The 19,186-nt window shown below is 35.3% G+C and overlaps 3 protein-coding genes across 6 annotated transcripts; 1 reads left to right on the forward strand and 2 right to left on the reverse strand.

Moving 5' to 3' along the window:
- The first annotated feature begins 350 nt into the window (after positions 1–350).
- Positions 351–3,803, forward strand: LOC111476727 (uncharacterized protein At4g26450-like). Of its 2 annotated transcripts, none has more exons than XM_023120518.1 (3): positions 351–2,902; positions 3,042–3,231; positions 3,494–3,803. In XM_023120518.1, the coding sequence occupies exons 1-3, from the start codon at positions 966–968 to the stop codon at positions 3,563–3,565; spliced, it is 2,199 nt and encodes a 732-aa protein (XP_022976286.1). In that variant the 5' UTR covers positions 351–965; the 3' UTR covers positions 3,566–3,803. The 2 variants fall into 2 exon arrangements, with proteins under 2 accessions (XP_022976286.1, XP_022976287.1); XM_023120519.1 differs by having other exon boundaries at positions 3,042–3,318; positions 3,494–3,585.
- Positions 3,804–6,456: 2,653 nt separating this feature from the next.
- Positions 6,457–9,482, reverse strand: LOC111476731 (GPI-anchored protein LLG1-like). Its single transcript, XM_023120524.1, has 3 exons — positions 9,241–9,482; positions 9,076–9,132; positions 6,457–7,033 (listed from the first exon to the last, which is right to left on the reverse strand). The coding sequence occupies exons 1-3, from the start codon at positions 9,332–9,334 to the stop codon at positions 6,675–6,677; spliced, it is 510 nt and encodes a 169-aa protein (XP_022976292.1). The 5' UTR covers positions 9,335–9,482; the 3' UTR covers positions 6,457–6,674.
- Positions 9,483–11,885: 2,403 nt separating this feature from the next.
- LOC111476588 (phosphatidylinositol/phosphatidylcholine transfer protein SFH13-like) lies at positions 11,886–19,186 on the reverse strand. 3 transcript variants are annotated; one of them, XR_002717129.1, is made up of 16 exons: positions 18,871–19,186; positions 17,769–17,871; positions 17,249–17,543; positions 17,057–17,156; positions 16,170–16,436; positions 15,733–15,810; positions 15,547–15,651; positions 15,421–15,470; positions 15,242–15,344; positions 15,054–15,152; positions 14,491–14,604; positions 14,247–14,412; positions 13,696–14,087; positions 13,535–13,609; positions 12,149–12,338; positions 11,886–12,027 (listed from the first exon to the last, which is right to left on the reverse strand). XR_002717129.1 is itself a non-coding variant. In XM_023120307.1 (15 exons), the coding sequence occupies exons 2-15, from the start codon at positions 17,773–17,775 to the stop codon at positions 12,318–12,320; spliced, it is 1,872 nt and encodes a 623-aa protein (XP_022976075.1). In that variant the 5' UTR covers positions 17,776–17,871; positions 18,871–19,186; the 3' UTR covers positions 11,886–12,317. The 3 variants fall into 3 exon arrangements, 1 of the variants encoding a protein (XP_022976075.1); XR_002717128.1 differs by having other exon boundaries at positions 11,886–12,043; XM_023120307.1 differs by having other exon boundaries at positions 11,886–12,338.

The raw sequence follows: 19,186 nt of genomic DNA on the forward strand, positions 1-19,186 counted from the left end.
AAAGTAAAATATTTTTTTAACGATATTTTTTAAAATTTTTTTAAAAATATTTTTAAATCATTTATAAAGTTTAAGAATATTATCGAAATTTTTAAAAAATTGAGAGTATTTTTTTTTAAAATAAAGTACGAGATAATTTTACTAATTTAATTTATTTATTAATTATTTTTTGTCTAGTTTAATTAAAAAAGAAAAAAAAATGATAATTTGATATATTATCCATAATTGGCCGTTTTTAGTTTTCTTAAATTTTAGCATGGGATTTAGTAAATTAACTTAAATATTATACTATAAATTAATTAATGATTATTTGATTATTTAATTATTTTTGGTTCGCGTCGCCATAAGCCCTTTGCCTTTTGAGCACCAAGTCCTCGGCGGAGAAGAACAGGCCTTTCATATACCAATTTGTAGGTACGGATTGAATTTGAGGCGTTCTGTAGAAAAAATCACACGAATTTCTTGTGGAGAGGAGATGGATTTTGAAATGGCGGAGAATCGCTGTTGGTAATTTGACGAATTCACTTTTCTTGATCCGGAAAACCTAATACACTCTTCTTGGCAAATCGTCGTCATCATCGTCGTCGAGTGGACGGATTGGAAATTGTTGTTTGAATGAGGTTAGGTTTTACTTGGATTGCTTAATCGAATACCGTTTCAGATCCGTTAGAGTTAATAACTATCGCGTTATACTGTTGGACTGGAGTTAGGGAATTCTTTTCGAATCGGATTTGGAGGACATGTTTTCGCAGAATCTTGCGCCATTTGGAACATAATTTTCGTTTTATCGAGTGTTGGATTTCGTCCGAGGGTTTTGGTGAATCTTTTGTTTTGAACCGAGAGATTTTTGTTGTTGGTTTCTTCAGCACAACGAAGATAGGGATTCTTCGATCATTTGTAGTGGAATCAGACGATTATTCCGATACCTAATTGCCTTTGAATTGTTGCTATTGTTTTTTAAAATTATGCATCCCCGTCACCGTAATACGGGTAATGGGTTTAGGTCTAGTTCCATGGGAGTTGGATTAGCTTCTTCTCGAATCTCTCCTGAGGGATCGGTTAGGGGCCATGGTGGTGCATATGGCAATGATTATCGCAATTTTAATCATCCGAGTAGCTTTGGGCGCGGTCAGGGATACCCCAAATCATATCAATCATCCCAGTCACTGCCTCCTCCGCGAAGAGGTGGGGGTTCTGTTGACATTTTTATGGAAGCAGGTCGTCTTGCGGCCGAATATCTGGTTTCTCAAGGTTTGCTCCCATCTAGTGTTTTGTCTGGTAAATGGCAAGGTGGAAGTTTGAGGAGGGAGTCTTCTGAATTTCAGGAATTAGGTCAATTTCGCGAAGAAGGACGAACATCTAATGCTGCCCCTCCTCATTCAGGACATGTTGGACCTGATTTTGGGTCTGGTAGGAGGCAGCCATCTGATGAGTATAGTTTGGCACCGTCACGAAATCATTTGAGAGGACGAAGAAGATCCTCGTCTTTCCGAAGTAGTGGTTCTGATTGGAGTGGCCAAGAGTACAGTAGGAGCAATAATTACAATGATAGAGCTAGAGCTTCTTCAGATACAGAGGCTTATGACGACACTGATAATCTTTCTGCTTATGGTAATCGACAGCATACTGGTGAAGAAGTTGGTACTGAATTTCAAGTTCTCAAACCTTCAAAGTTAGGACGAAAAGGTGACACACCTGAGGATTCAGGACCTGAACTGGTTAAGTACCCTTTGCCAGATGATGTAGGCTCGAAGACAAGTATTTCTGCTGTTGGGAAAGACCTGCCAAATGAGCAGAAACTTGCTAAAGATTCTGATGATTTATGTAATGTAGATTCAGGGTTTGAGGAGGTGAAAAATAATACCAATACCAATGAAACTGAGAAACACTGTGTGGCGGAGAAACTATCAATGCAGAATAAAGCCGATGACGGTGATTCCTTGGTGAAGCCAGAGACTGATCTACTAGCATTCTGCAGATTTACTAAGTTCCCTACCAAAACTCGCTCTGCATTGGCATACAAGGTTTCTAAGGCAGATCCTATTGCAACTGTGTCAGCACAACCTTCTGTTATCAACCCTAACAGATCTGAACTTTCAATTGACGGTAACTCTTCCACTTATGCGTTATCTGGTGCTGTATCAGCTAAAAACCTTGATGTCGAAAATCTAAACTATGAAAGATCTGAACCACAAGCTACTGAGGAAGCTGTTATAATGGAGGAGGCATATCCTAGATTTGGTGAGAAGGCTAGCTCTTTGATGTCTCATTCTTTCCAGCATGGACCATTTTGGAATGAGAACAAGGAAGAATCTTGCCGAACTCCTGCCGTATTTGGAAGGAGTAATTCTATGTTCGAGGAAAGGAGTCAAAAGCGGCCGTTGGATGAGAGTGATGTGGGGGACGGGAATAAAAAACCAAGAGAATGGATTCCGTTGATGAATTCTAAGGAGGAAGATGAAGCCTTTGACCTTCTCAAGTTTGATAAAGCAAAAGTTAGTTCTGAGGAAAGCAAGCCAGAGTGTGATAATGAAGTTATTGTAGCTGCTGACTGCGTGAACTCAGTGGATGGTTTTCATTTCATAAAGAGCGGAGGTGACCAATGTGTAGATTATGCACAAGAAAAGCAGCTTTTTCCGAATTCATTTAAGATCTGTGACCTTAACCTTATGGAGGCTTCTGATATACATGATAATCATGAAAACAATCCTCTTCTCATCTTCCAATCTATTTCTGAATCAAAAAGAGAAAGAGCTCCTGTCGATATTGGCTTGTCTATAAGCAATGCTACTGAATTTGGCCAAAATAGTGTGGTGGCTGGCGGTAAAGAGATCGAAATTATTGATTTGGAAGATGACTCTAATGCTCAAGTAGACAAGACCTTCCATAATCCAGAGACAAAGTAAGTTCGCTCATCTTTTATTCGAAAGCTATTTTGGTTTACGTTTCCCTAAATACGCTGATAATTGTACCTCACCTCACCTAGTTGCATTTGATTTGAAAACAAACATTGTGGTGAACTGTATTGATGCCATTTTCAGGAGGGAGCCTGTATTTACTGGATTGGACGGCTTTCCTAACAACGAACAAAACAGTGGAGATATGCCTGATGTTCACGATGGCTATGGACTAATGATTTCAGAGTTGCTTGGAGCAGAATTCCCCAACTGTGCTTCCGTACAAGGAGACATTAATTCAATGCACAATCAAATGTCTCTTTCGAATGGAGAAGTACTTCCTTGCTCATATCCAACTTCATCATTTATTGAAGATTCTCCTTTTTGATACTTTGCCTGGCTTCTTAAAGATTATATTGTTGTGAGGTTCTTACTGCGTTAAATGTTAATATTATATATATTATAGGACTGCTCAAGTCTCAATACCTCCATAATTTACTTCCATCTCCACCCTCTTATAGGTCTTTAGTGATTTAGAACTATAAGAAATCATTGGCTATAGGTTTAATGATCTGTCATTTGCTTATTTATTTCAGGGGGCTCTGGCGGATGATGATCTAATATATATGTCCCTGGGGGAAATTCCATTGAGTATGCCAGAATTTTAATTTCTTTTGTCCATCAACATAATTATGTGATCAATCTACCGAAGGTGCTTGGACACCCTCGAATAAGTTTAAATCAATTTGATGGTAGGAATTGTGTATTGTGTAAAAGAAGGATATGCAATTGTTTCCCACAGACTTTGAAGGTCTTAAGTGTATGTTGGGAAGGGAAATAGGTGAATATTGTAAGACAGAATGATAGCTAATGGTCTCTTTTAGCTTCTTCTCTTTAGTTTCTTCATTTGCTGGTCACTTCTGTATATCTAGATCTTTCTTATTCCGTTGCGCTCGAGAACGCGCGCACACACACATATTTTATAACCTGGAGCCTGAGAAAAGGACTTCCTTTTATCTAGTATCGACCGTGCTGATCCGAGGCAGTCTTTTTTTATCTAGTATCGACTGTGCTGATTCGAGGATGTCTGTTTTTATCTAGTATCAACCGTGCTGATCCGAGTCTTCCTAGGAATTATGTGATGAAAGTAGTTAGTATAGGAATGTCCAAATATGTGGTGCAGGTTGTCAGGTGTTGAAGATTTTAGGCTCTAAGATGAAGTCAAGGGCATTATCAGCTGCCTGCTCAAATGCATCACTGTTGAGCAAACAAACTATGTTGCTGAAGTGTTGACAAGCTTGGTCCAATCTTCCATTGTTTTTCTGGTGAGCAATGAACTCTTGTAGGTTTTATACATATCTTAGGTAATTACTCTTCAAGTTGATACTACGTGAACAGAGCATTGTTCCATGTAACTTAGAAATCACGATGTAGTGTCCCATATTGGTTGGGAGGAGAACAAAACACCCTTTATAAAAGTGTGGAAACCTTCCTTTAGCAAGACACGTTTTAATGCCTTGAGGGAAGCCCGAAAGAAAAAGCCCAAAGAGGACAATATCTACTAGCGGTGGATATGAGTTGTGACACACCATCTCATAAATTAGCCCTCTCTAACCTTAAAAGTCCCCAAGTCCACCGCTTGCAGATATTGTCTTGTTTGAGCTTTCCCTTTCGGGCTTCTTCTAAAGGTTTTAAAACACGTTTGTTAGGAAGAAGTTTCTACACTCATATAAAAAATGTTTCATTCTCCTTCCCAACTGATGTGGTCTTACATTTATCTTATACTGTGTGGGCACCACAATATTCATCTTCTTAACATGCATAACACTCAAATCAATCATGCATCTCATCACAATTCCCATGAACACAAATAAATGCACAAAGACTAACAACACCAACCCAAAAAGGCATCTTGTTCAAACCACAACGACCCAATTGTACATCGACATGTAACATACATCGAAACAAATATATAAAGTCAGATACAAAGGATGAATGTGGGAAGATGCTTAATTAGCTTTAGAGCATTGAAGACCACTGGATTCTTTGATGCAGAGGGAGGTAAAGAGGCCAGATGGGTAGTTTCCATAGAGATGAATATAAGAGAACATGATTGAGGCACAGTTATTGGTTAGAACATTTTAGATATACAAACGGTAAGATTGGGTAGAATTTCATGTTATTTAGAGGTAAATTACTAATTTAACCTTGACTCGTTTTATTTTTTTACTAAATAAATCAAAATTGAAAGTCTATAATATTAAATCTTGTATTTATTTATTTATTTTGTTAGTAAATGTAAATATAATATTTTAAATATTTTCGCTTCAAATCTTGATGGTTGATAATTATTTGGTGAGATTGCTACAATATGGTTGACAATTTTCCCCATTTAATGTATGAGAAAGAAGCACCTCGAACTTAGATCCAATGGGTTATTAGAGAATATGCACATTACAACAGTTTCATTGAATAATTCATGCGTTTAAGAATCTACCGAACATATAAATTCGAAAATCTGAATACAAATTCTGAGTACCTGAAGGGGCAGCTGGAGAAGAAGCGGGGGCGGTGGCGGCGAAGGCAGCGGCGACGGCAGTGAAGGCGGCCGCCGTGAAGAGAATTGAGGGAAGGAGAAGAAGAAAGAGGAAGAAGCATGGTTTGGAGTCCATTTTCTTCATCTTCAGAGGCTTTGGTAGCCTTGTTTTATGTCTTTTTTTTTTTTTTTTTTTTTTCCTCAATAGATACAGAAAAGTTAAGTCTCTTGTGAATTTTAAGATTTAATTCACTAACAAATTCTAGATTATAGAATTAATTAATTTATTTCTATTAAGATATGTTCTTAAAATAATTTAACCAATTAAATTTTGATTTAATTTTCATATATTATAACTAATATACATTAAATTTTTTAATTTATTTAGTCGTCAATATTAATAATTAATCTCAAACAAATGATTTACAAGAATAATTAAAAAAAATCACATTTAAAAAAAATAACAAAGAAATTTTTACAATAATAATTAATTATACATGTTATATTTTTTTAAAAATAATATATAATTAATTTAATTTATTATCATTTATCATCTATTACTTCTCTCAACTCCTCTATGAAACTATTTAGAATCTCCAGGTATTGATAAATAAAAATTTTAAAAAAAATAATAAAGCAATGCAAAATATATTGTATTATGTTAGACGAACACGACTCTCTACAATTATATGATATTGTCCACTTTGAACATAAACTCTTATAGCTAGTCTCGTAACACTGGAGAGAGTATTCCTTGATTATAAACCGATGATCATTCTCTAAATTATATGATATTGTCCACTTTGAACATATGATATTGTCCACTTTGAACATAAACTCTTATAGCTAGTCTCGTAACACTGGAGAGAGTATTCCTTGATTATAAACCGATGATCATTCTCTAAATTAGCCGACTTGGGACTTTCATCATAACAAATTCAAGAAAACTAAAGTTTCAAATCACACTAAAATGAATATCACAAACAACTCTATACATGATGATGATACACCAAGTCCCCTTCACAAATTAAGAACAAATAAGAACTGCAATTCAACCTCATGAACAAGAACTCATTTTCCACAGCTATCAGAGTGATGGATAGATAGATACACAAATTTATCTTATGAAACAATGACAATAACTAAATTGTAGTACACATAATTGCAGTTTTTTCAGTATGTTTAAGGTATTATAACAAATAGGAATCAAAAAATGAAAAATGGTAAGCACTTGGACCTTATCATAATAGCCATAACAGCAGTAGGAATCCTGTCGAGAGGATCAACGAACGAGATGGCAAACGTGCTATCGAACCCCAGTTAAGATCAGCAGAAGTGGAGGGTGGGAGTGCAGGGCATTCCAGACCTTGCTTCCCACCCTTGCACTCGCTAGAGAAGAGGCCAGGAGGGTATTTCCCATACAGGTTGATGTAGCTGAACATGGTTGAAGCGCAATCATTTGTTAAATCGTTGAGATCCTTGGCATAAGGGCAAGCGAATTCTGTCAAAGCGGGACAACATTGTTTGGGAGGGTATCGAGGCCCCTTGCATTTGCTTGTGATGATGGTGTAGTTCAAGAATTCAAAGTTCACTGGACAAGCTGCATAAATTGTGCAACATCACATGATTAGATCAAATTTGTTTAGGCATAGCTTCGGAAAGCACAGATCTATGGTAAAACAAAGATAATGTAAGCCATAATCCCACTATAAAGTTTTCGGACTTTTAGTTGGAATCTGGATAGGTGAAGCTTGGTGAGTGTTGAGAATTGTTGGGAGAGGAGTCCCACATCGGCCAATTAAGGGGTTGAACATGGGTTTATAAGTAATGTGTACATCTCCATTAGTATGAGACTTCTTAGGGGACCAAAAGTAAAGTAATGAGAGCTTATACTCAAAGTGAACAATATCATACCATTGTGAAAAGTCGTGATTTCCAACATGGTATCAGAGTCATGCTCTTAACTTAGCCATGTCAATAGAATCCTCAAATGTCAAACAAAGAAGTTGTGAGACTCAAAAGTGTAGGCAAAAGTGACTCAAGTGTCGAACAATGGTGTACATTGTTCGAGGTCCCATAGGCTTTAGGGGAGACTCTATGGTATACTTTATTCGAAGGAAGGATTGTTAGGAGAGGAGTCCCACATCGACTAACTAAAGGGTTGATCATGGGTTTATAAGTAAGGTATACATCTCTATTGGTATGAGACTTTTTGGAGAAACCAAAAATAAAGCCACGAGAGTTTATGCTCAAAGTGGACAATTTCATACCATTGTGGAGAGTTGTGATTTCTAACCCTCAATAATAAGAAGGGGTGGGGCATTCGTTTCAAGTAAACAACATGATATCTAAAAGCTTATCAATTTTAATGTGTTCAATATATGGACAATAAAATGAAGAACAGAAACAAAACGGCAGAAACATGATTCAAGTGCCAGATCTCTAATCAAAAGCTAAGATAAAGCTTCTCTAGTTCTTTAATTTGCATCTACTGAACTGAAGTTAATATCTAGCAAGTTGGTGGAAATTGAGATAACGATCTTCATTAGGAATTGCATTTCCAACATGAACATAGAAGATGGAAAATCAGGAAAAATGCTTCTGCAGTCGGATAATAACTGCAAAAATACCAAACATTTAATTTTTCATTTTCTAAACGAAACTGATTTGAAGATTTATGAGGAAGAAAAGAAAAGAGAAAGAAACAAATTATTCAAACCTCAAGTATGTATGAACAACATAATTTTCCCATAAATTCTAAACTATGTAACACATCACTAACACGAGAAGATTAAAAGCCAAAAGCTATACAAAGTAAGGTCACAGCGAGGTATAGAAAATAGTGATCATAGAATATGATCTCCCTTTTCAAGAGGCTACAATTTTATCTTCATATATGTGTGAAATGGAAAACACTAGGAATGATAATTCCAGAATCAATTCAGAAAATTAGTTTATGAAAATGTGAATTAGTTAATTCCTGACAATTCATTGTCGTAAACACAGGGGTCATATGAAAATGTTAAAGCCACAAGTTTCAGCTCTTTCAACAAACTGTTCAGTTATTTGCGTATTAAAAACTTATGAGAAGCCAAATTAAGACAATTTAATCTTGAGTTGGCTTTGGGAAAAACCCTAAAAGCATATACCATATGATAAACGACCCAAGTTTATTAAAACAGAATGAACATCGATTAATCTCAAGGAAGAAATACACATTTTCATGCTGCATACTTTTTTCCCCTCCCTTTTAATGTTATTGAATCACTGCGTAAATCACGGATGGATCATCCCATTACGATAATAAAATCAATAAATCCTGCTTCCCGATAAGACTAAGTTACTATGTCCGTTGAATTTCCATCTTTCACGGCGGTTGTGGCAAAAGAGAGATCCTAGAAGAGCACGAGTAGAAATCGAGAGAATCAAATGGTCAAACCAATAAAGCCACAACAAGTATCCCAAAATTCCACAACCTCCAGAGAGAAGAACACAGATCGCAAAGATCTTTAACAAACAAAACAAGCATAAACAAGACGGAGCTCTCAAAACCTAACAGAATCAGGTCAACAACTAAATTAAATCACGAACTCAACAAGAAAAAAAAAAAAAGAATTAGGATGTTGAAAAAAGGAGCAGAACCTTTTCTAGCCTGGAGCAGGCTCCGACCGATTAAAACCTTCGATTCAAAGACATCGCCTGGAAAACAAAAAAAAAACGAGTTAAAAACACAACTAGAGAACAAGAAGGAGAAGCAAGAGAGCGACGAAATTCGACAATGTCGTCGTGATTATGAATCTGAAGTACCTGAAATGGAAGTGGATGAAGAAGTACTGAAAAGCAGTGAGATGAAGAAGAGAAGAAGCATTGAGAAGTTACAGAATGAACGATTGGAGACCATAATTCCGGCAAGCGAGAGAGAGAGAGAGAGAGAGAAGGTGAGAGAAAGAGAAGGTTCTTCTTCTTCTTCTCCGACGAGCAGGGGAGACAGGCTGTTGAATAGAATTTCCCCTTAGAATATGTTTTTGTATTTTATTTTATTTTTTAATTTCCACGTCTGAAGTAATAAATAAATAAATAAATAAATATATAGTGTGTAATGGACGGGATACAGCTAAACGCGGAAACTGGGTCACCGAATCGAACCGGTTCGGTTCATGTGGGTGCCCACCTTTTTTTAATTTAAAAAAAAAACAAAATAATTTTCTAATATTCAATATTCGTTTTAATTTTAATGTTCAAATTATTATACTAAAAAAATTATTAAAAAATAAAAATCGGAACTAAAATCAAAATTATTACCAAATATAACTCAGTTTTAAGCTCAATTAGTTAATGATAAATCTATCAGTAATTGACTTATTAACACATATTTATTACCGGTAAATTTATTAGATAGTTGTCCAAGTTTATTAGTAATAGATCTATTATTGATTAAGGACCATAAGTGATAGAGGTATTATTGATGGTTTGCGGACTCATTTAAATTATAAAATATCAATTATTTTATTTCATTAATCGAATAAAAATACGTATAAACTTCCAAAAACTTAAATAATATCTTTAAATTTTTTTAAAATAAAGTATTTAATTTTAAAAACCCCTTTTAAAATTTAAAAGGTTTAATTAATAACTTCAACAATACTATTTATTTTTATAAAAAAAAAAGTTTAAAAATTTTAAAAATTCAATAATAAACATAGAAATAGACTATTAATAGACATAAAAATAGTTTGTTAGTAATAAAAAAGTTAACCAAATGGTGGATTAGTGATAGACATACATCACCCATAGATTTAGATATTCCTTAATAGAGAAAACTATTTTACAAATAAACGCTGAGTTTTTTAGGGTGGGTCATTCATATCAGGTTTCGGAATCTAGAAAATTTTCAAAGAGGTCGCCTAAGTAATAAAATATAATTAAGTCATCTAAAAGAAAGGCACACCTTGTTAATATATGTAGTGACGTTCAATTATTTTAAATCTTTCTTAGTCATCGTATCTTTAAAATCGCTCTCATTCAGATGTAGTTTCGATTAATTCATGCCCTCCTACATCAAACCATGTCTTGAATTGTTCAAAATCACTTTTAAATGTATTATTAAAATTGTAAATTCAAATATTAAGATAATGTGAAAATTCTAAAACATAAAGGTTTATATGATTCAATATATAGCTAAAATCACTATTTCTAAAACTAATTTATTAAATGGTAGAAAAACCTGTGGTTGTTTTTTTAAGAAAATGGTTGGTTTGAAACTAATTAGGAAAATATGATATTTTATTTTCGCTTTTATTAGGTGTGTTTTTAGAGATGAATTTGGGTATATTTTTTTTTTTTTAGTAATTAACTTCTTAGAATAAGAATTAGATTTTGGGAGTGATGGAATTAAAAAGGTAATTTTTACTAAATTTAATATTTTTCCAAAAAATACAAAAAATAGAGAAAGACAAGCAAATTCAAAACTCCAACTACCTATTTCTATTCTCACATTTTTCTGTAATTAGATAAATTTGAAAACTTGCCATGAAAATTGATACTTGATAAGTGTTCTAAGTAATATAATATATATATATATAATTTTGGGGGAAAATATTAAAAAGAAAACTCTGGTGGAAACAATTTTAATAATTTAAGAAAAGAAAACACAAAATGCACGACAGAACTTTAAATAATGACGAAAAAGTACTCAAATCTCTCAATAGTTTAAAACTCCAACCAAAAAAATGGAAAGGAATGAATGACGCAAAAAAAAAATTAGTGTAATGGCACAGGCCCAAGCTCATTGCTAGCCGATAATGAATGACCCAAAAAAAATAGTGTAGCTATCCAGGCCCAAGCCATCGCTACTCGATAATAAATGACCCAAAAAAAAGTGTAACGACCCAGGCCCAAGCGCATCGCTAGCAGATAATGAATGACCTAGTGAAACGGTCTAGGCCCAAGCTCATCGCTAACAAATAATAAATGACCCAAAAAAATAGCGTAACAGTCTAGGCCCAAGCCCATCGCTAGCAGATAATGAATGACCGAAAAAAAGTGTAACAGCCAAGGCCCAAGCCCATCGCTAGTCGATAATGAATGACCCAAAAAAAGTGTAACGGCCAAGGCCCAAACCCATCGCTAGTCAATAATGAATGACCCAGAAAAATAGTGTAACAGCCTAGGTCCAAACCCATCACTAGTTGATATTGTCCTATTTGGACTTTTCCTATCGAACTTCCTCTCAAAATTTTCAAAACGTCCTACTAGGAAGAAGTTTCCCACCCTGATATTTCATTCTCTTTACCAAACGAGGAATCTCAAGTAGAAAATTAGATGAATGGTACGAGTCAATTTTCATGGACTTCTAGAAGTTGGGCAATATATATATATATATATATATACTCTAAGCAGTAGTAGTACATCAATGATTCATCTTTTAAGAACACTCCTAAAAGAAAACAGAAAACAGAAAACAGAGAAAGTAAAGCATTTAAAAATTACTTGGAAGTCGGAGTGCCAATGCGCAAAGCCACGTTATTCACCCTTCTTTTCTTTTCTTTTCTTCTCTTCTCTTCTCTTCTCTGTACTGGGACCCTCCACCAAACCCTGAACATTAGCCAACCTTTTTTTTGTATACAACTTTGTCAGCCTCGTCTATAATAAAAACCCTCAAAATTATATATATAATATATAAAAAGATGACAGAAAAAGGGAGTGAAAACAGTACTGCACGTGTATTCAAGCTTTGCCTCCTTTCTATCTCTCTATCGTCGTCCCTATAGCCGCCGCCAGCAATTATCCGTTGGATTTTGTCACTCCGGGCCTGCCAGCACCTATGTTCTTTCTTTGCTTCAAGGCTATGATTATTATAATCCTATGCATTTCACCAATCTAATCTAACACAAAAATCTTCTCGGCTGCACCAGAGAAACCAGAGTTACCATTTTGGTAATGAATCACAACCCTACAATTTGTTTGATGATATTCATTTTGTTTCTACTTGCTCCCTTATGGTTAAATTAATAAAAAAAAAAAAAAAAATTTAAAAGTATTAAAAGTATTATAAACTTTTAAAAATTTAAATAATACCCTTTTTTACTTTAAAAAAAATTAAAAATTAGTTCAGAAATCAATAATACTATATTTAAAATATATATTTAAGCTTTCAAATTTTTATTAACATCCTTAAATTTTTTTGAAATTTTAAAACTAACCTCTAAAACTTTTTAAAAATACTTGAATTGAATCATAAGAACCTTAAAAAATAATAATAATAATAATAATATTAATATTACTTGAAACAAAACATTAAATATTTCCTTCCATAACTCAAGAACTAGCGTGTAAAATTTAAAACAAAATATTAACTATTTACCCCAAAACTAGTGGTAAGAAAAATTTTAAATTTTTTTAAAAAAGTTTTAAGAGTATTATGATATTTTTATAAAGTTCAAAGATATTATTGAGACAAAGTGTAAAGATCAGAGAAGGTCAAATTCTAGCAAGTTTTGACAAAGTTAAGGTATGTTTATTAATTTAGCCCATCAAAAAACCGAAATCTATGACCTAAAGTGTTAGATTTGACCATACTATAAGTCGGATCCCATTTGGTAAAGATATGTTTGAAATTTTAAAAACTTTCAAGGGTATCAACAAAACTTCAAAAGTGTTTCGACCCATCTTTTTTTGAAACAAAACATTAACTATTTCCATCCAAAACTAATGGTAAGAAAAATTTAAAGTTTACTTTGAGAGTTTTTTTGAAAGTTCAAAGATATTATTGTAATACAATGTAAAGGTCAGAGAAGATCAAACTCTAAACAGGTTTTGCCTACACTAAAGTTTAAGGTATTTTTATTAATTTAGCCCATCAAAAACCGAAATCTACAGCCTAAAGTCTTAATAGGATTTGACTATACTATAAGCCTGATCCCATTTGGTATTATTGTAGTTGAAGATTTCTAGATATGAAATGGGTACAAAGAAAGATAATGATTTTATTTTTTGTTTTTAAAAGAAATTTTGAAATCCGTCTTTCAAAACTCAAGCTTATATTTCCAAAAGGAAAACAAAATAACTAATAACAAAAAAGATGTTTTCAAAAGCTGCTTACTTGGCATTGGGATTCCCGCAATTTCTCCAGCAGCTCGCCTGTCTCAAGTTGCTTTAGAACAGTAGCGTGGAGTGTCTGAACCAATGAAATGAACGTAAATGTTAAGCTACAAGAATCAATCAAAAGAATGAAACTAATTAAACACATAAAGATAAGCTTACTCTTTTTGTTTTCTCCAGGTCAAATTCAACCAACTTGATTCTGTCCAAAGATTCAGTAAGCAAATTCTCTTTTTCCAAAGGAATCTTAGCAGGCTTGTTGCTCAGCTCTACAAACATTTTTTCTAGCCTCTCGAGACGCTGTAAACACGGGCCGATGTAATCTTCTTCGTTTACACCTTGAATTGCAGCAGCAGCAGCAGCATTGTTATTTGTAATGTGTTCTACTGTGTTAGAAGGATATACATTGTTCTGTCTTTTCCAAAACTGAAACTGTAAACTTCGAAGAAATGCTATCAATCTAACCCAGAATGATATAAGAACTCTCCCTGTAGAATCAAGGTTTCTTTTCTCAAGTTTTTGCTTCAGAATTTCATGTTCATTAGTTATAGTACCTGAAAAGAATGAATTCAAGAAAAATCTGACCGACGAACGATATAATTCAAGAATAATTAGAAAATTATGCACATAATCCTACTATCCTAGTGTCAGGTGAGCCGTGAAGATTTTGATTTACAGAAAATTAGAATGAGAAACATAATCACATCAAGTACCTTCTGTGTTTGATGTCACTTTGCTCGACAAATTCCCGTTCTCGATTATTTCAAGCGATGGACCCTGAGAACCTCCAACTCTTTGGTCACATTTGGGTACTGTTCTAACGGGTCGAAAATCATCATCGTCACAACTGTAGTAAGCATTAGAGTCAGCTGCCCTTTGCTGCAAAAATTATAAATTCTTATATCCACACATACAAAACATTTTCACAGTTCATGTGCTACACGGTTTAAGACTTACTTCTTCGTGAACCGGAGCCAAACAAGGAACCAAGGAGACAGCTCGCTCCAGTGGGGAGTACGGGTCATCGATATCTGATCCTGAATCCGGTAATGATGTATCGCTACTTCTTCCCTGATGGAAGAGAAAAATATGCACATCAATACAATGTACAGAACATAATTACAGCATAAATAATATGCAATAGAATGACGGATGGTTAACGATGGCTCTGATGGGTGGTTTTGCTAGAATAGGCAATAATGAGGTCACTATTTTGGTAAATGATGCAGAGAAGGCTAGTGGCATCGATCCACAAGAAGCTTAGCAAACTCTTGGAATAGCGGAAGCTAACTTGAGGAAGCTCAAGACAAGAGACAAACAATCTAGGCAAATTTAGCTCTCAGACAAGCTAGGACATGAGTAGAGGCTATCAATGGCGTACCTGATTGATCCGTCTAAATAATCAAGTGAGATGAAATTTTCATGGAAAAATGAATTACAATTAAAACATGAAATAAATATAGATAAATATAGAGTATAGATAAATATGGATCAGATCAAACCATGAAACCAACAGTTACCTTCAGTGAAGGCATTTGAGCACGTGAGTGAACTTTTGCTTCATTCTTGGCCACTCTTGTGTCTTGCCTTACAAAGGTGGCTCCTGCATTATGCACAACCTTGAAACACAAGACTGGGTTAATTTGTGCTGAAGAATTGAAACTACTTAACAAATTTGGACTACGTTTGAAACATGATGAAAACCCACCTTCATAATATCGGGATCATTCCAGGGACCTTTATTCGATCTAAGGCATCCACCTTCAACGCCACTACATGTACACGAGCCACCTAAGAAATCTGGCAACTGACTGAAAGAAAAACAATCTTAGCGAAGTAAATTGAAGATAAGAACCATTCAAATAAAGCGAGCGTAAATGGTCATACTCTGAATCAATGACTTCAAGTAGCTTTCCAATCGATTTGGAATCAAGAACCTACAATTGGAAATAGATGATTAATCCAGCATAAGGAAAAGGGAGTGCATGTAACTTGAATATACCACAGCTATACCTGAATCTTGGCAACAGTTTTCATATCAAGAAATTTCTGAGCAGCAGGCCAGAGAAACTTCTTGAAACCAGAACCCGCATGGACAATATACATTTGATGTAATGTCTGCAGGAATAGGTGAAAAGGGAATAAGAGATGACAGGAGAAAACGATCAGATATGTTTGTGTTAGGAAGGAATTGGATACCTCAGGATAATAATTACTGTCTATCTTTGTCATGGCAGCTAAGAGATTTGCAGCAGCGCGGGAGAAATTTTTCATGCCCTGGAATCAAAACATTAGTACCATGATATTAAATTTCAATAAATTGATTTAAACCAAAAACCCTTCGTGAAAGGAATTGTGTATTTAAGATACCATTGTTGGGAGAAATGAATGATTTTTCATATCACAATTGATGATACTGTTAATATTATATACATATTGGCTCCTACTCTAAGACCTCCAGTATAGCAATTTACCCAATAGATCAGGTGGGGTTCGGGATTTTCAAGCTTTCATACCCAAAAAAATTAATTCCAAGCAAAGTTTTGATATCCTTTGAGACAATAATGTGATCGTGTTTAAGATTATATTTCAAGCAAACTGAATAGATAAACCTTTTAAGACTGTTATCAACGTACCAAGCCCTGCACATCCAATATTGTTGTTGTTGAACAAATTCTTCTTTTAGCCGCAATTGTACAAGCAGGGAATTTTTCATGTAGTGCCCTTTCAAATTCTTGAACATGGTACTTTAAGTATCTATCAATCGTGGTGATATGCATGAGTCTACTTGGATGGGCTTTCCCAAGTCTCTCTATGTAAACTGGCCTGCCTTCTTTGTCAACTCCATGATATCCCTGAGGATAATACTGCAACACCTCTTCAAGCTCTTCGAATTCAAAATCCTACAGACGAAACACTTCACTGATATATTAAAGCTAAAAAACTGGCAAGTTGTCCAACTACATTATGCACTTCTCGAAAATAATGAAGATGATGATATATATTGTCAAAGAAAATATTGATATCATACTACTGTGGAGGTCCGTGATTCCTAACATGGTATCAGAGTCATGCCCTTAACTTAGTCATGTCAATAGAATCCTCAAATGTCGAACAAAGAAGTTGTGAGCCTCAAAGGTGTAGTCAAAAGTGACTCGGTGACAAACAAATGGTGTACGTTGTTCGAGGACTCCAGAGAAGGAGTCGAGCCTCGATTAAGGGGAGGTTGTTTGAGGGCTCCATAGGCCTCAGTGGAGGCTCTATAGTGTACTTTGTTCGAGGAGAAGATTGTTGATGAATGTTGGGACAGAGTCCCACATTAGCTAATTTAGGGAATGATCGTGGGTTTATAAGGAATACATCTCCATTGGTATGAGGCCTTTTGAGGAAACCAAAAGCAAAGTCATCAGAGCCTATGCTCAAAGTGGATAATATCATACATCTCCATTGTTGAGGAATGTGGAGGTCCGTGATTCCTAACAGAAAATAACTCTCATCAAGGTACGATTGAAGCTCATTTTACCTCTACTATAGTATCAGTTCCATATTCCTTTCTCCAATTAAGCATATCTCCCCACATCCGAATTGTCTTTTCCATGTTAAACTCTCTAGCTTTCAAAAATCTACAGAAAAATAACAAATAGATGAGGATACTAGTATTGACTCAATAAGAAATGTGCATGAACTTAGCAGAATGCTTTCAAAAATTGCAGACCTCAGTAAAGTATGATAATCATCAAGCCTAGAAGGTAGTAAATTCCTCTCAAGAAGTTTTTGACGCAATTCATGGACAGCACTCTCCTCTTTCGCATCTCGAACATCTTCTATGGATACTGAAGGAACCCGGTAGTCAATTTTCCTCTTTCCTCTCTTCTTAAGAGAGTGAGTAAATTTATTGGAAGCACTTATTGCCTTTTTCTTGAGGCTCCCAATTTTGGACAGCCGTCTCTCATCTTCAGAATTTTCAAAGCACTCTCTAATTTCATCACTAGTTCCAGGACCTTCAAAGCCTTTGAATGAGAAACGAAAAAGCGTTAGAAATATTTCTAATCCAACAGAAATAGTAAAATCAGTAGAAATTTTAACAATTGGAAAATAAATGGTGTCCATCCATCAAGAAAATCGACTCAATATTTTAGCAGCTGAAACCTAATGCTCAATGACTCATGCATCTAATGAGGAGCTTCGTACACGTTATGCCTTTCTGTTTTACGCCCATAAACTTCAAAACATACCTAACATTTCAATTCAGAGACAATGAACGTGAAAGGTAAATGGCTTTAAGCTTCAAGGGGTAGCGCCAAACCCACTGGAAACGATCCGCACGGGCACGTCAACCTGTTGTTGCAGGAAAAAACGAGAAATCATAAGAAATTTGCTATGTCAATTATACGAAGACGCGTGATTGAAGCATAGAAAGTGAAGTTGCATTTCGTAGGCGTGAAGCATTTAGATTCCTTTCAGGCTGAATAATCAGAAATAGCGAACAAAATACAGCACGCAAAACTAGCATTCCGTATCCGCCCTACTCTATGAAACGTCAAGAAACGACTGATTCAAGGACTTTTGAGACCAGATTCAAGATTCGAAAACTCTTTGGGCAGCATTTCCGAAAGATCAGAGACCAAGAAAGAGGATTGGCCATTTCCATTTGATGAAAAGGTCCCAAGCTAACGAATACGATATTTAGTTTTCTACAGCCTTCCTCGAGCTACTACAAAAATTCGATCGAAAGAGTGAATACCGATCACTTTCAAGCGAGCGAAGGAATTCGGTGCGCAGAGTACCTAACATTAAAGATAGATCCAAACAGAGAACGGCTCTCGAGACCTGATTTTTCACATAGCTTCATGGATGTCAAATCGTAAAAGAATTTCGACCTTCCAGCAGCTCGCTTTTCATTTTTTTTTTTCTTTTAATCGGGAATGAAAAAAGAAAAAGAGAGAAAGAAGAAGAAAAAGAGAAGGAAGCGTCATCTTCATATACATAGCGAAAACGGATGATCGGGAAAAAAACGAAATCCAAAGCCGAATTAAAAAAGTGTCTATTAAGCTCCATCTTCAACCGAAAATTCCGGAACACACGAGAAACAGTGACAGTCGTCAAGAGGAATTTCATCACAACAACCATAAATTCCCTTCCGCAAACCAAAACCGCTCAAGAGGAGCCACAAACACATTGAATCTCGACAATGCCGGTGCACACAACTCGGATCTCGAATCAAATCCAAAGCAACCAGTAGAAACAAACACAAGAAAAAGGAGGAGAACAAAAAAAACAGAAAATACGCAGCTGAATTAGAGAAAAACAAAGCCAGAAAACAGTACGAAAACAAACCTCGTGACAAAACCCTAAACACAGGAGCCGAAGGTAGCCTCAGAAGAGGACGAGCACGAAACATCGATCGAGACAAGAGGAATCTTGTCCAAGCAACGGCGATAAAAACAGCAGCAGAGTAAACGGAATCTGAAAGTTGAAGGGCAGATATGGAGTAGTTGTGGTTGTTGATGTCGTTGTGAGGAATTTTCCCGAGAAACCAAATACGAAATTTTCTCGAGAAAATCAGGGGAGAGGAAGATGAAAATGATGAACTGGAGAAGAACGATCTGAAGCTTTTTGTTGGTTAAAAATAGAGTGTGAGCTTGCAACTGCA

Source organism: Cucurbita maxima, unplaced genomic scaffold (assembly GCF_002738345.1).
Source record: "Cucurbita maxima cultivar Rimu unplaced genomic scaffold, Cmax_1.0 Cma_Scf00003, whole genome shotgun sequence".
NCBI classification, from domain to species: Eukaryota; Viridiplantae; Streptophyta; class Magnoliopsida; order Cucurbitales; family Cucurbitaceae; genus Cucurbita; species Cucurbita maxima.

Coding starts and splice junctions, on each gene's coding strand:
- LOC111476588 (XM_023120307.1), bottom strand. Junction 17,157..17,248: donor GATTATCATACTTTACTGAG/GTCTGCAATTTT, acceptor ATTTTTCTGTAG/ATTTTTGAAAGCTAGAGAGT. Junction 14,088..14,246: donor AGTGACATCAAACACAGAAG/GTACTTGATGTG, acceptor CATTCTTTTCAG/GTACTATAACTAATGAACAT.
- LOC111476731 (XM_023120524.1), bottom strand. CDS start 9,334: ATGGTCTCCAATCGTTCATTCTGTAACTTCTCAATGCTTCTTCTCTTC. Junction 9,133..9,240: donor TTCATCCACTTCCATTTCAG/GTACTTCAGATT, acceptor TTTGTTTTCCAG/GCGATGTCTTTGAATCGAAG. Junction 7,034..9,075: donor CCTGCTCCAGGCTAGAAAAG/GTTCTGCTCCTT, acceptor CAATTTATGCAG/CTTGTCCAGTGAACTTTGAA.
- LOC111476727 (XM_023120518.1), top strand. CDS start 966: ATGCATCCCCGTCACCGTAATACGGGTAATGGGTTTAGGTCTAGTTCC. Junction 2,903..3,041: donor TTCCATAATCCAGAGACAAA/GTAAGTTCGCTC, acceptor TGCCATTTTCAG/GAGGGAGCCTGTATTTACTG. Junction 3,232..3,493: donor TGTCTCTTTCGAATGGAGAA/GTACTTCCTTGC, acceptor TATTTATTTCAG/GGGGCTCTGGCGGATGATGA.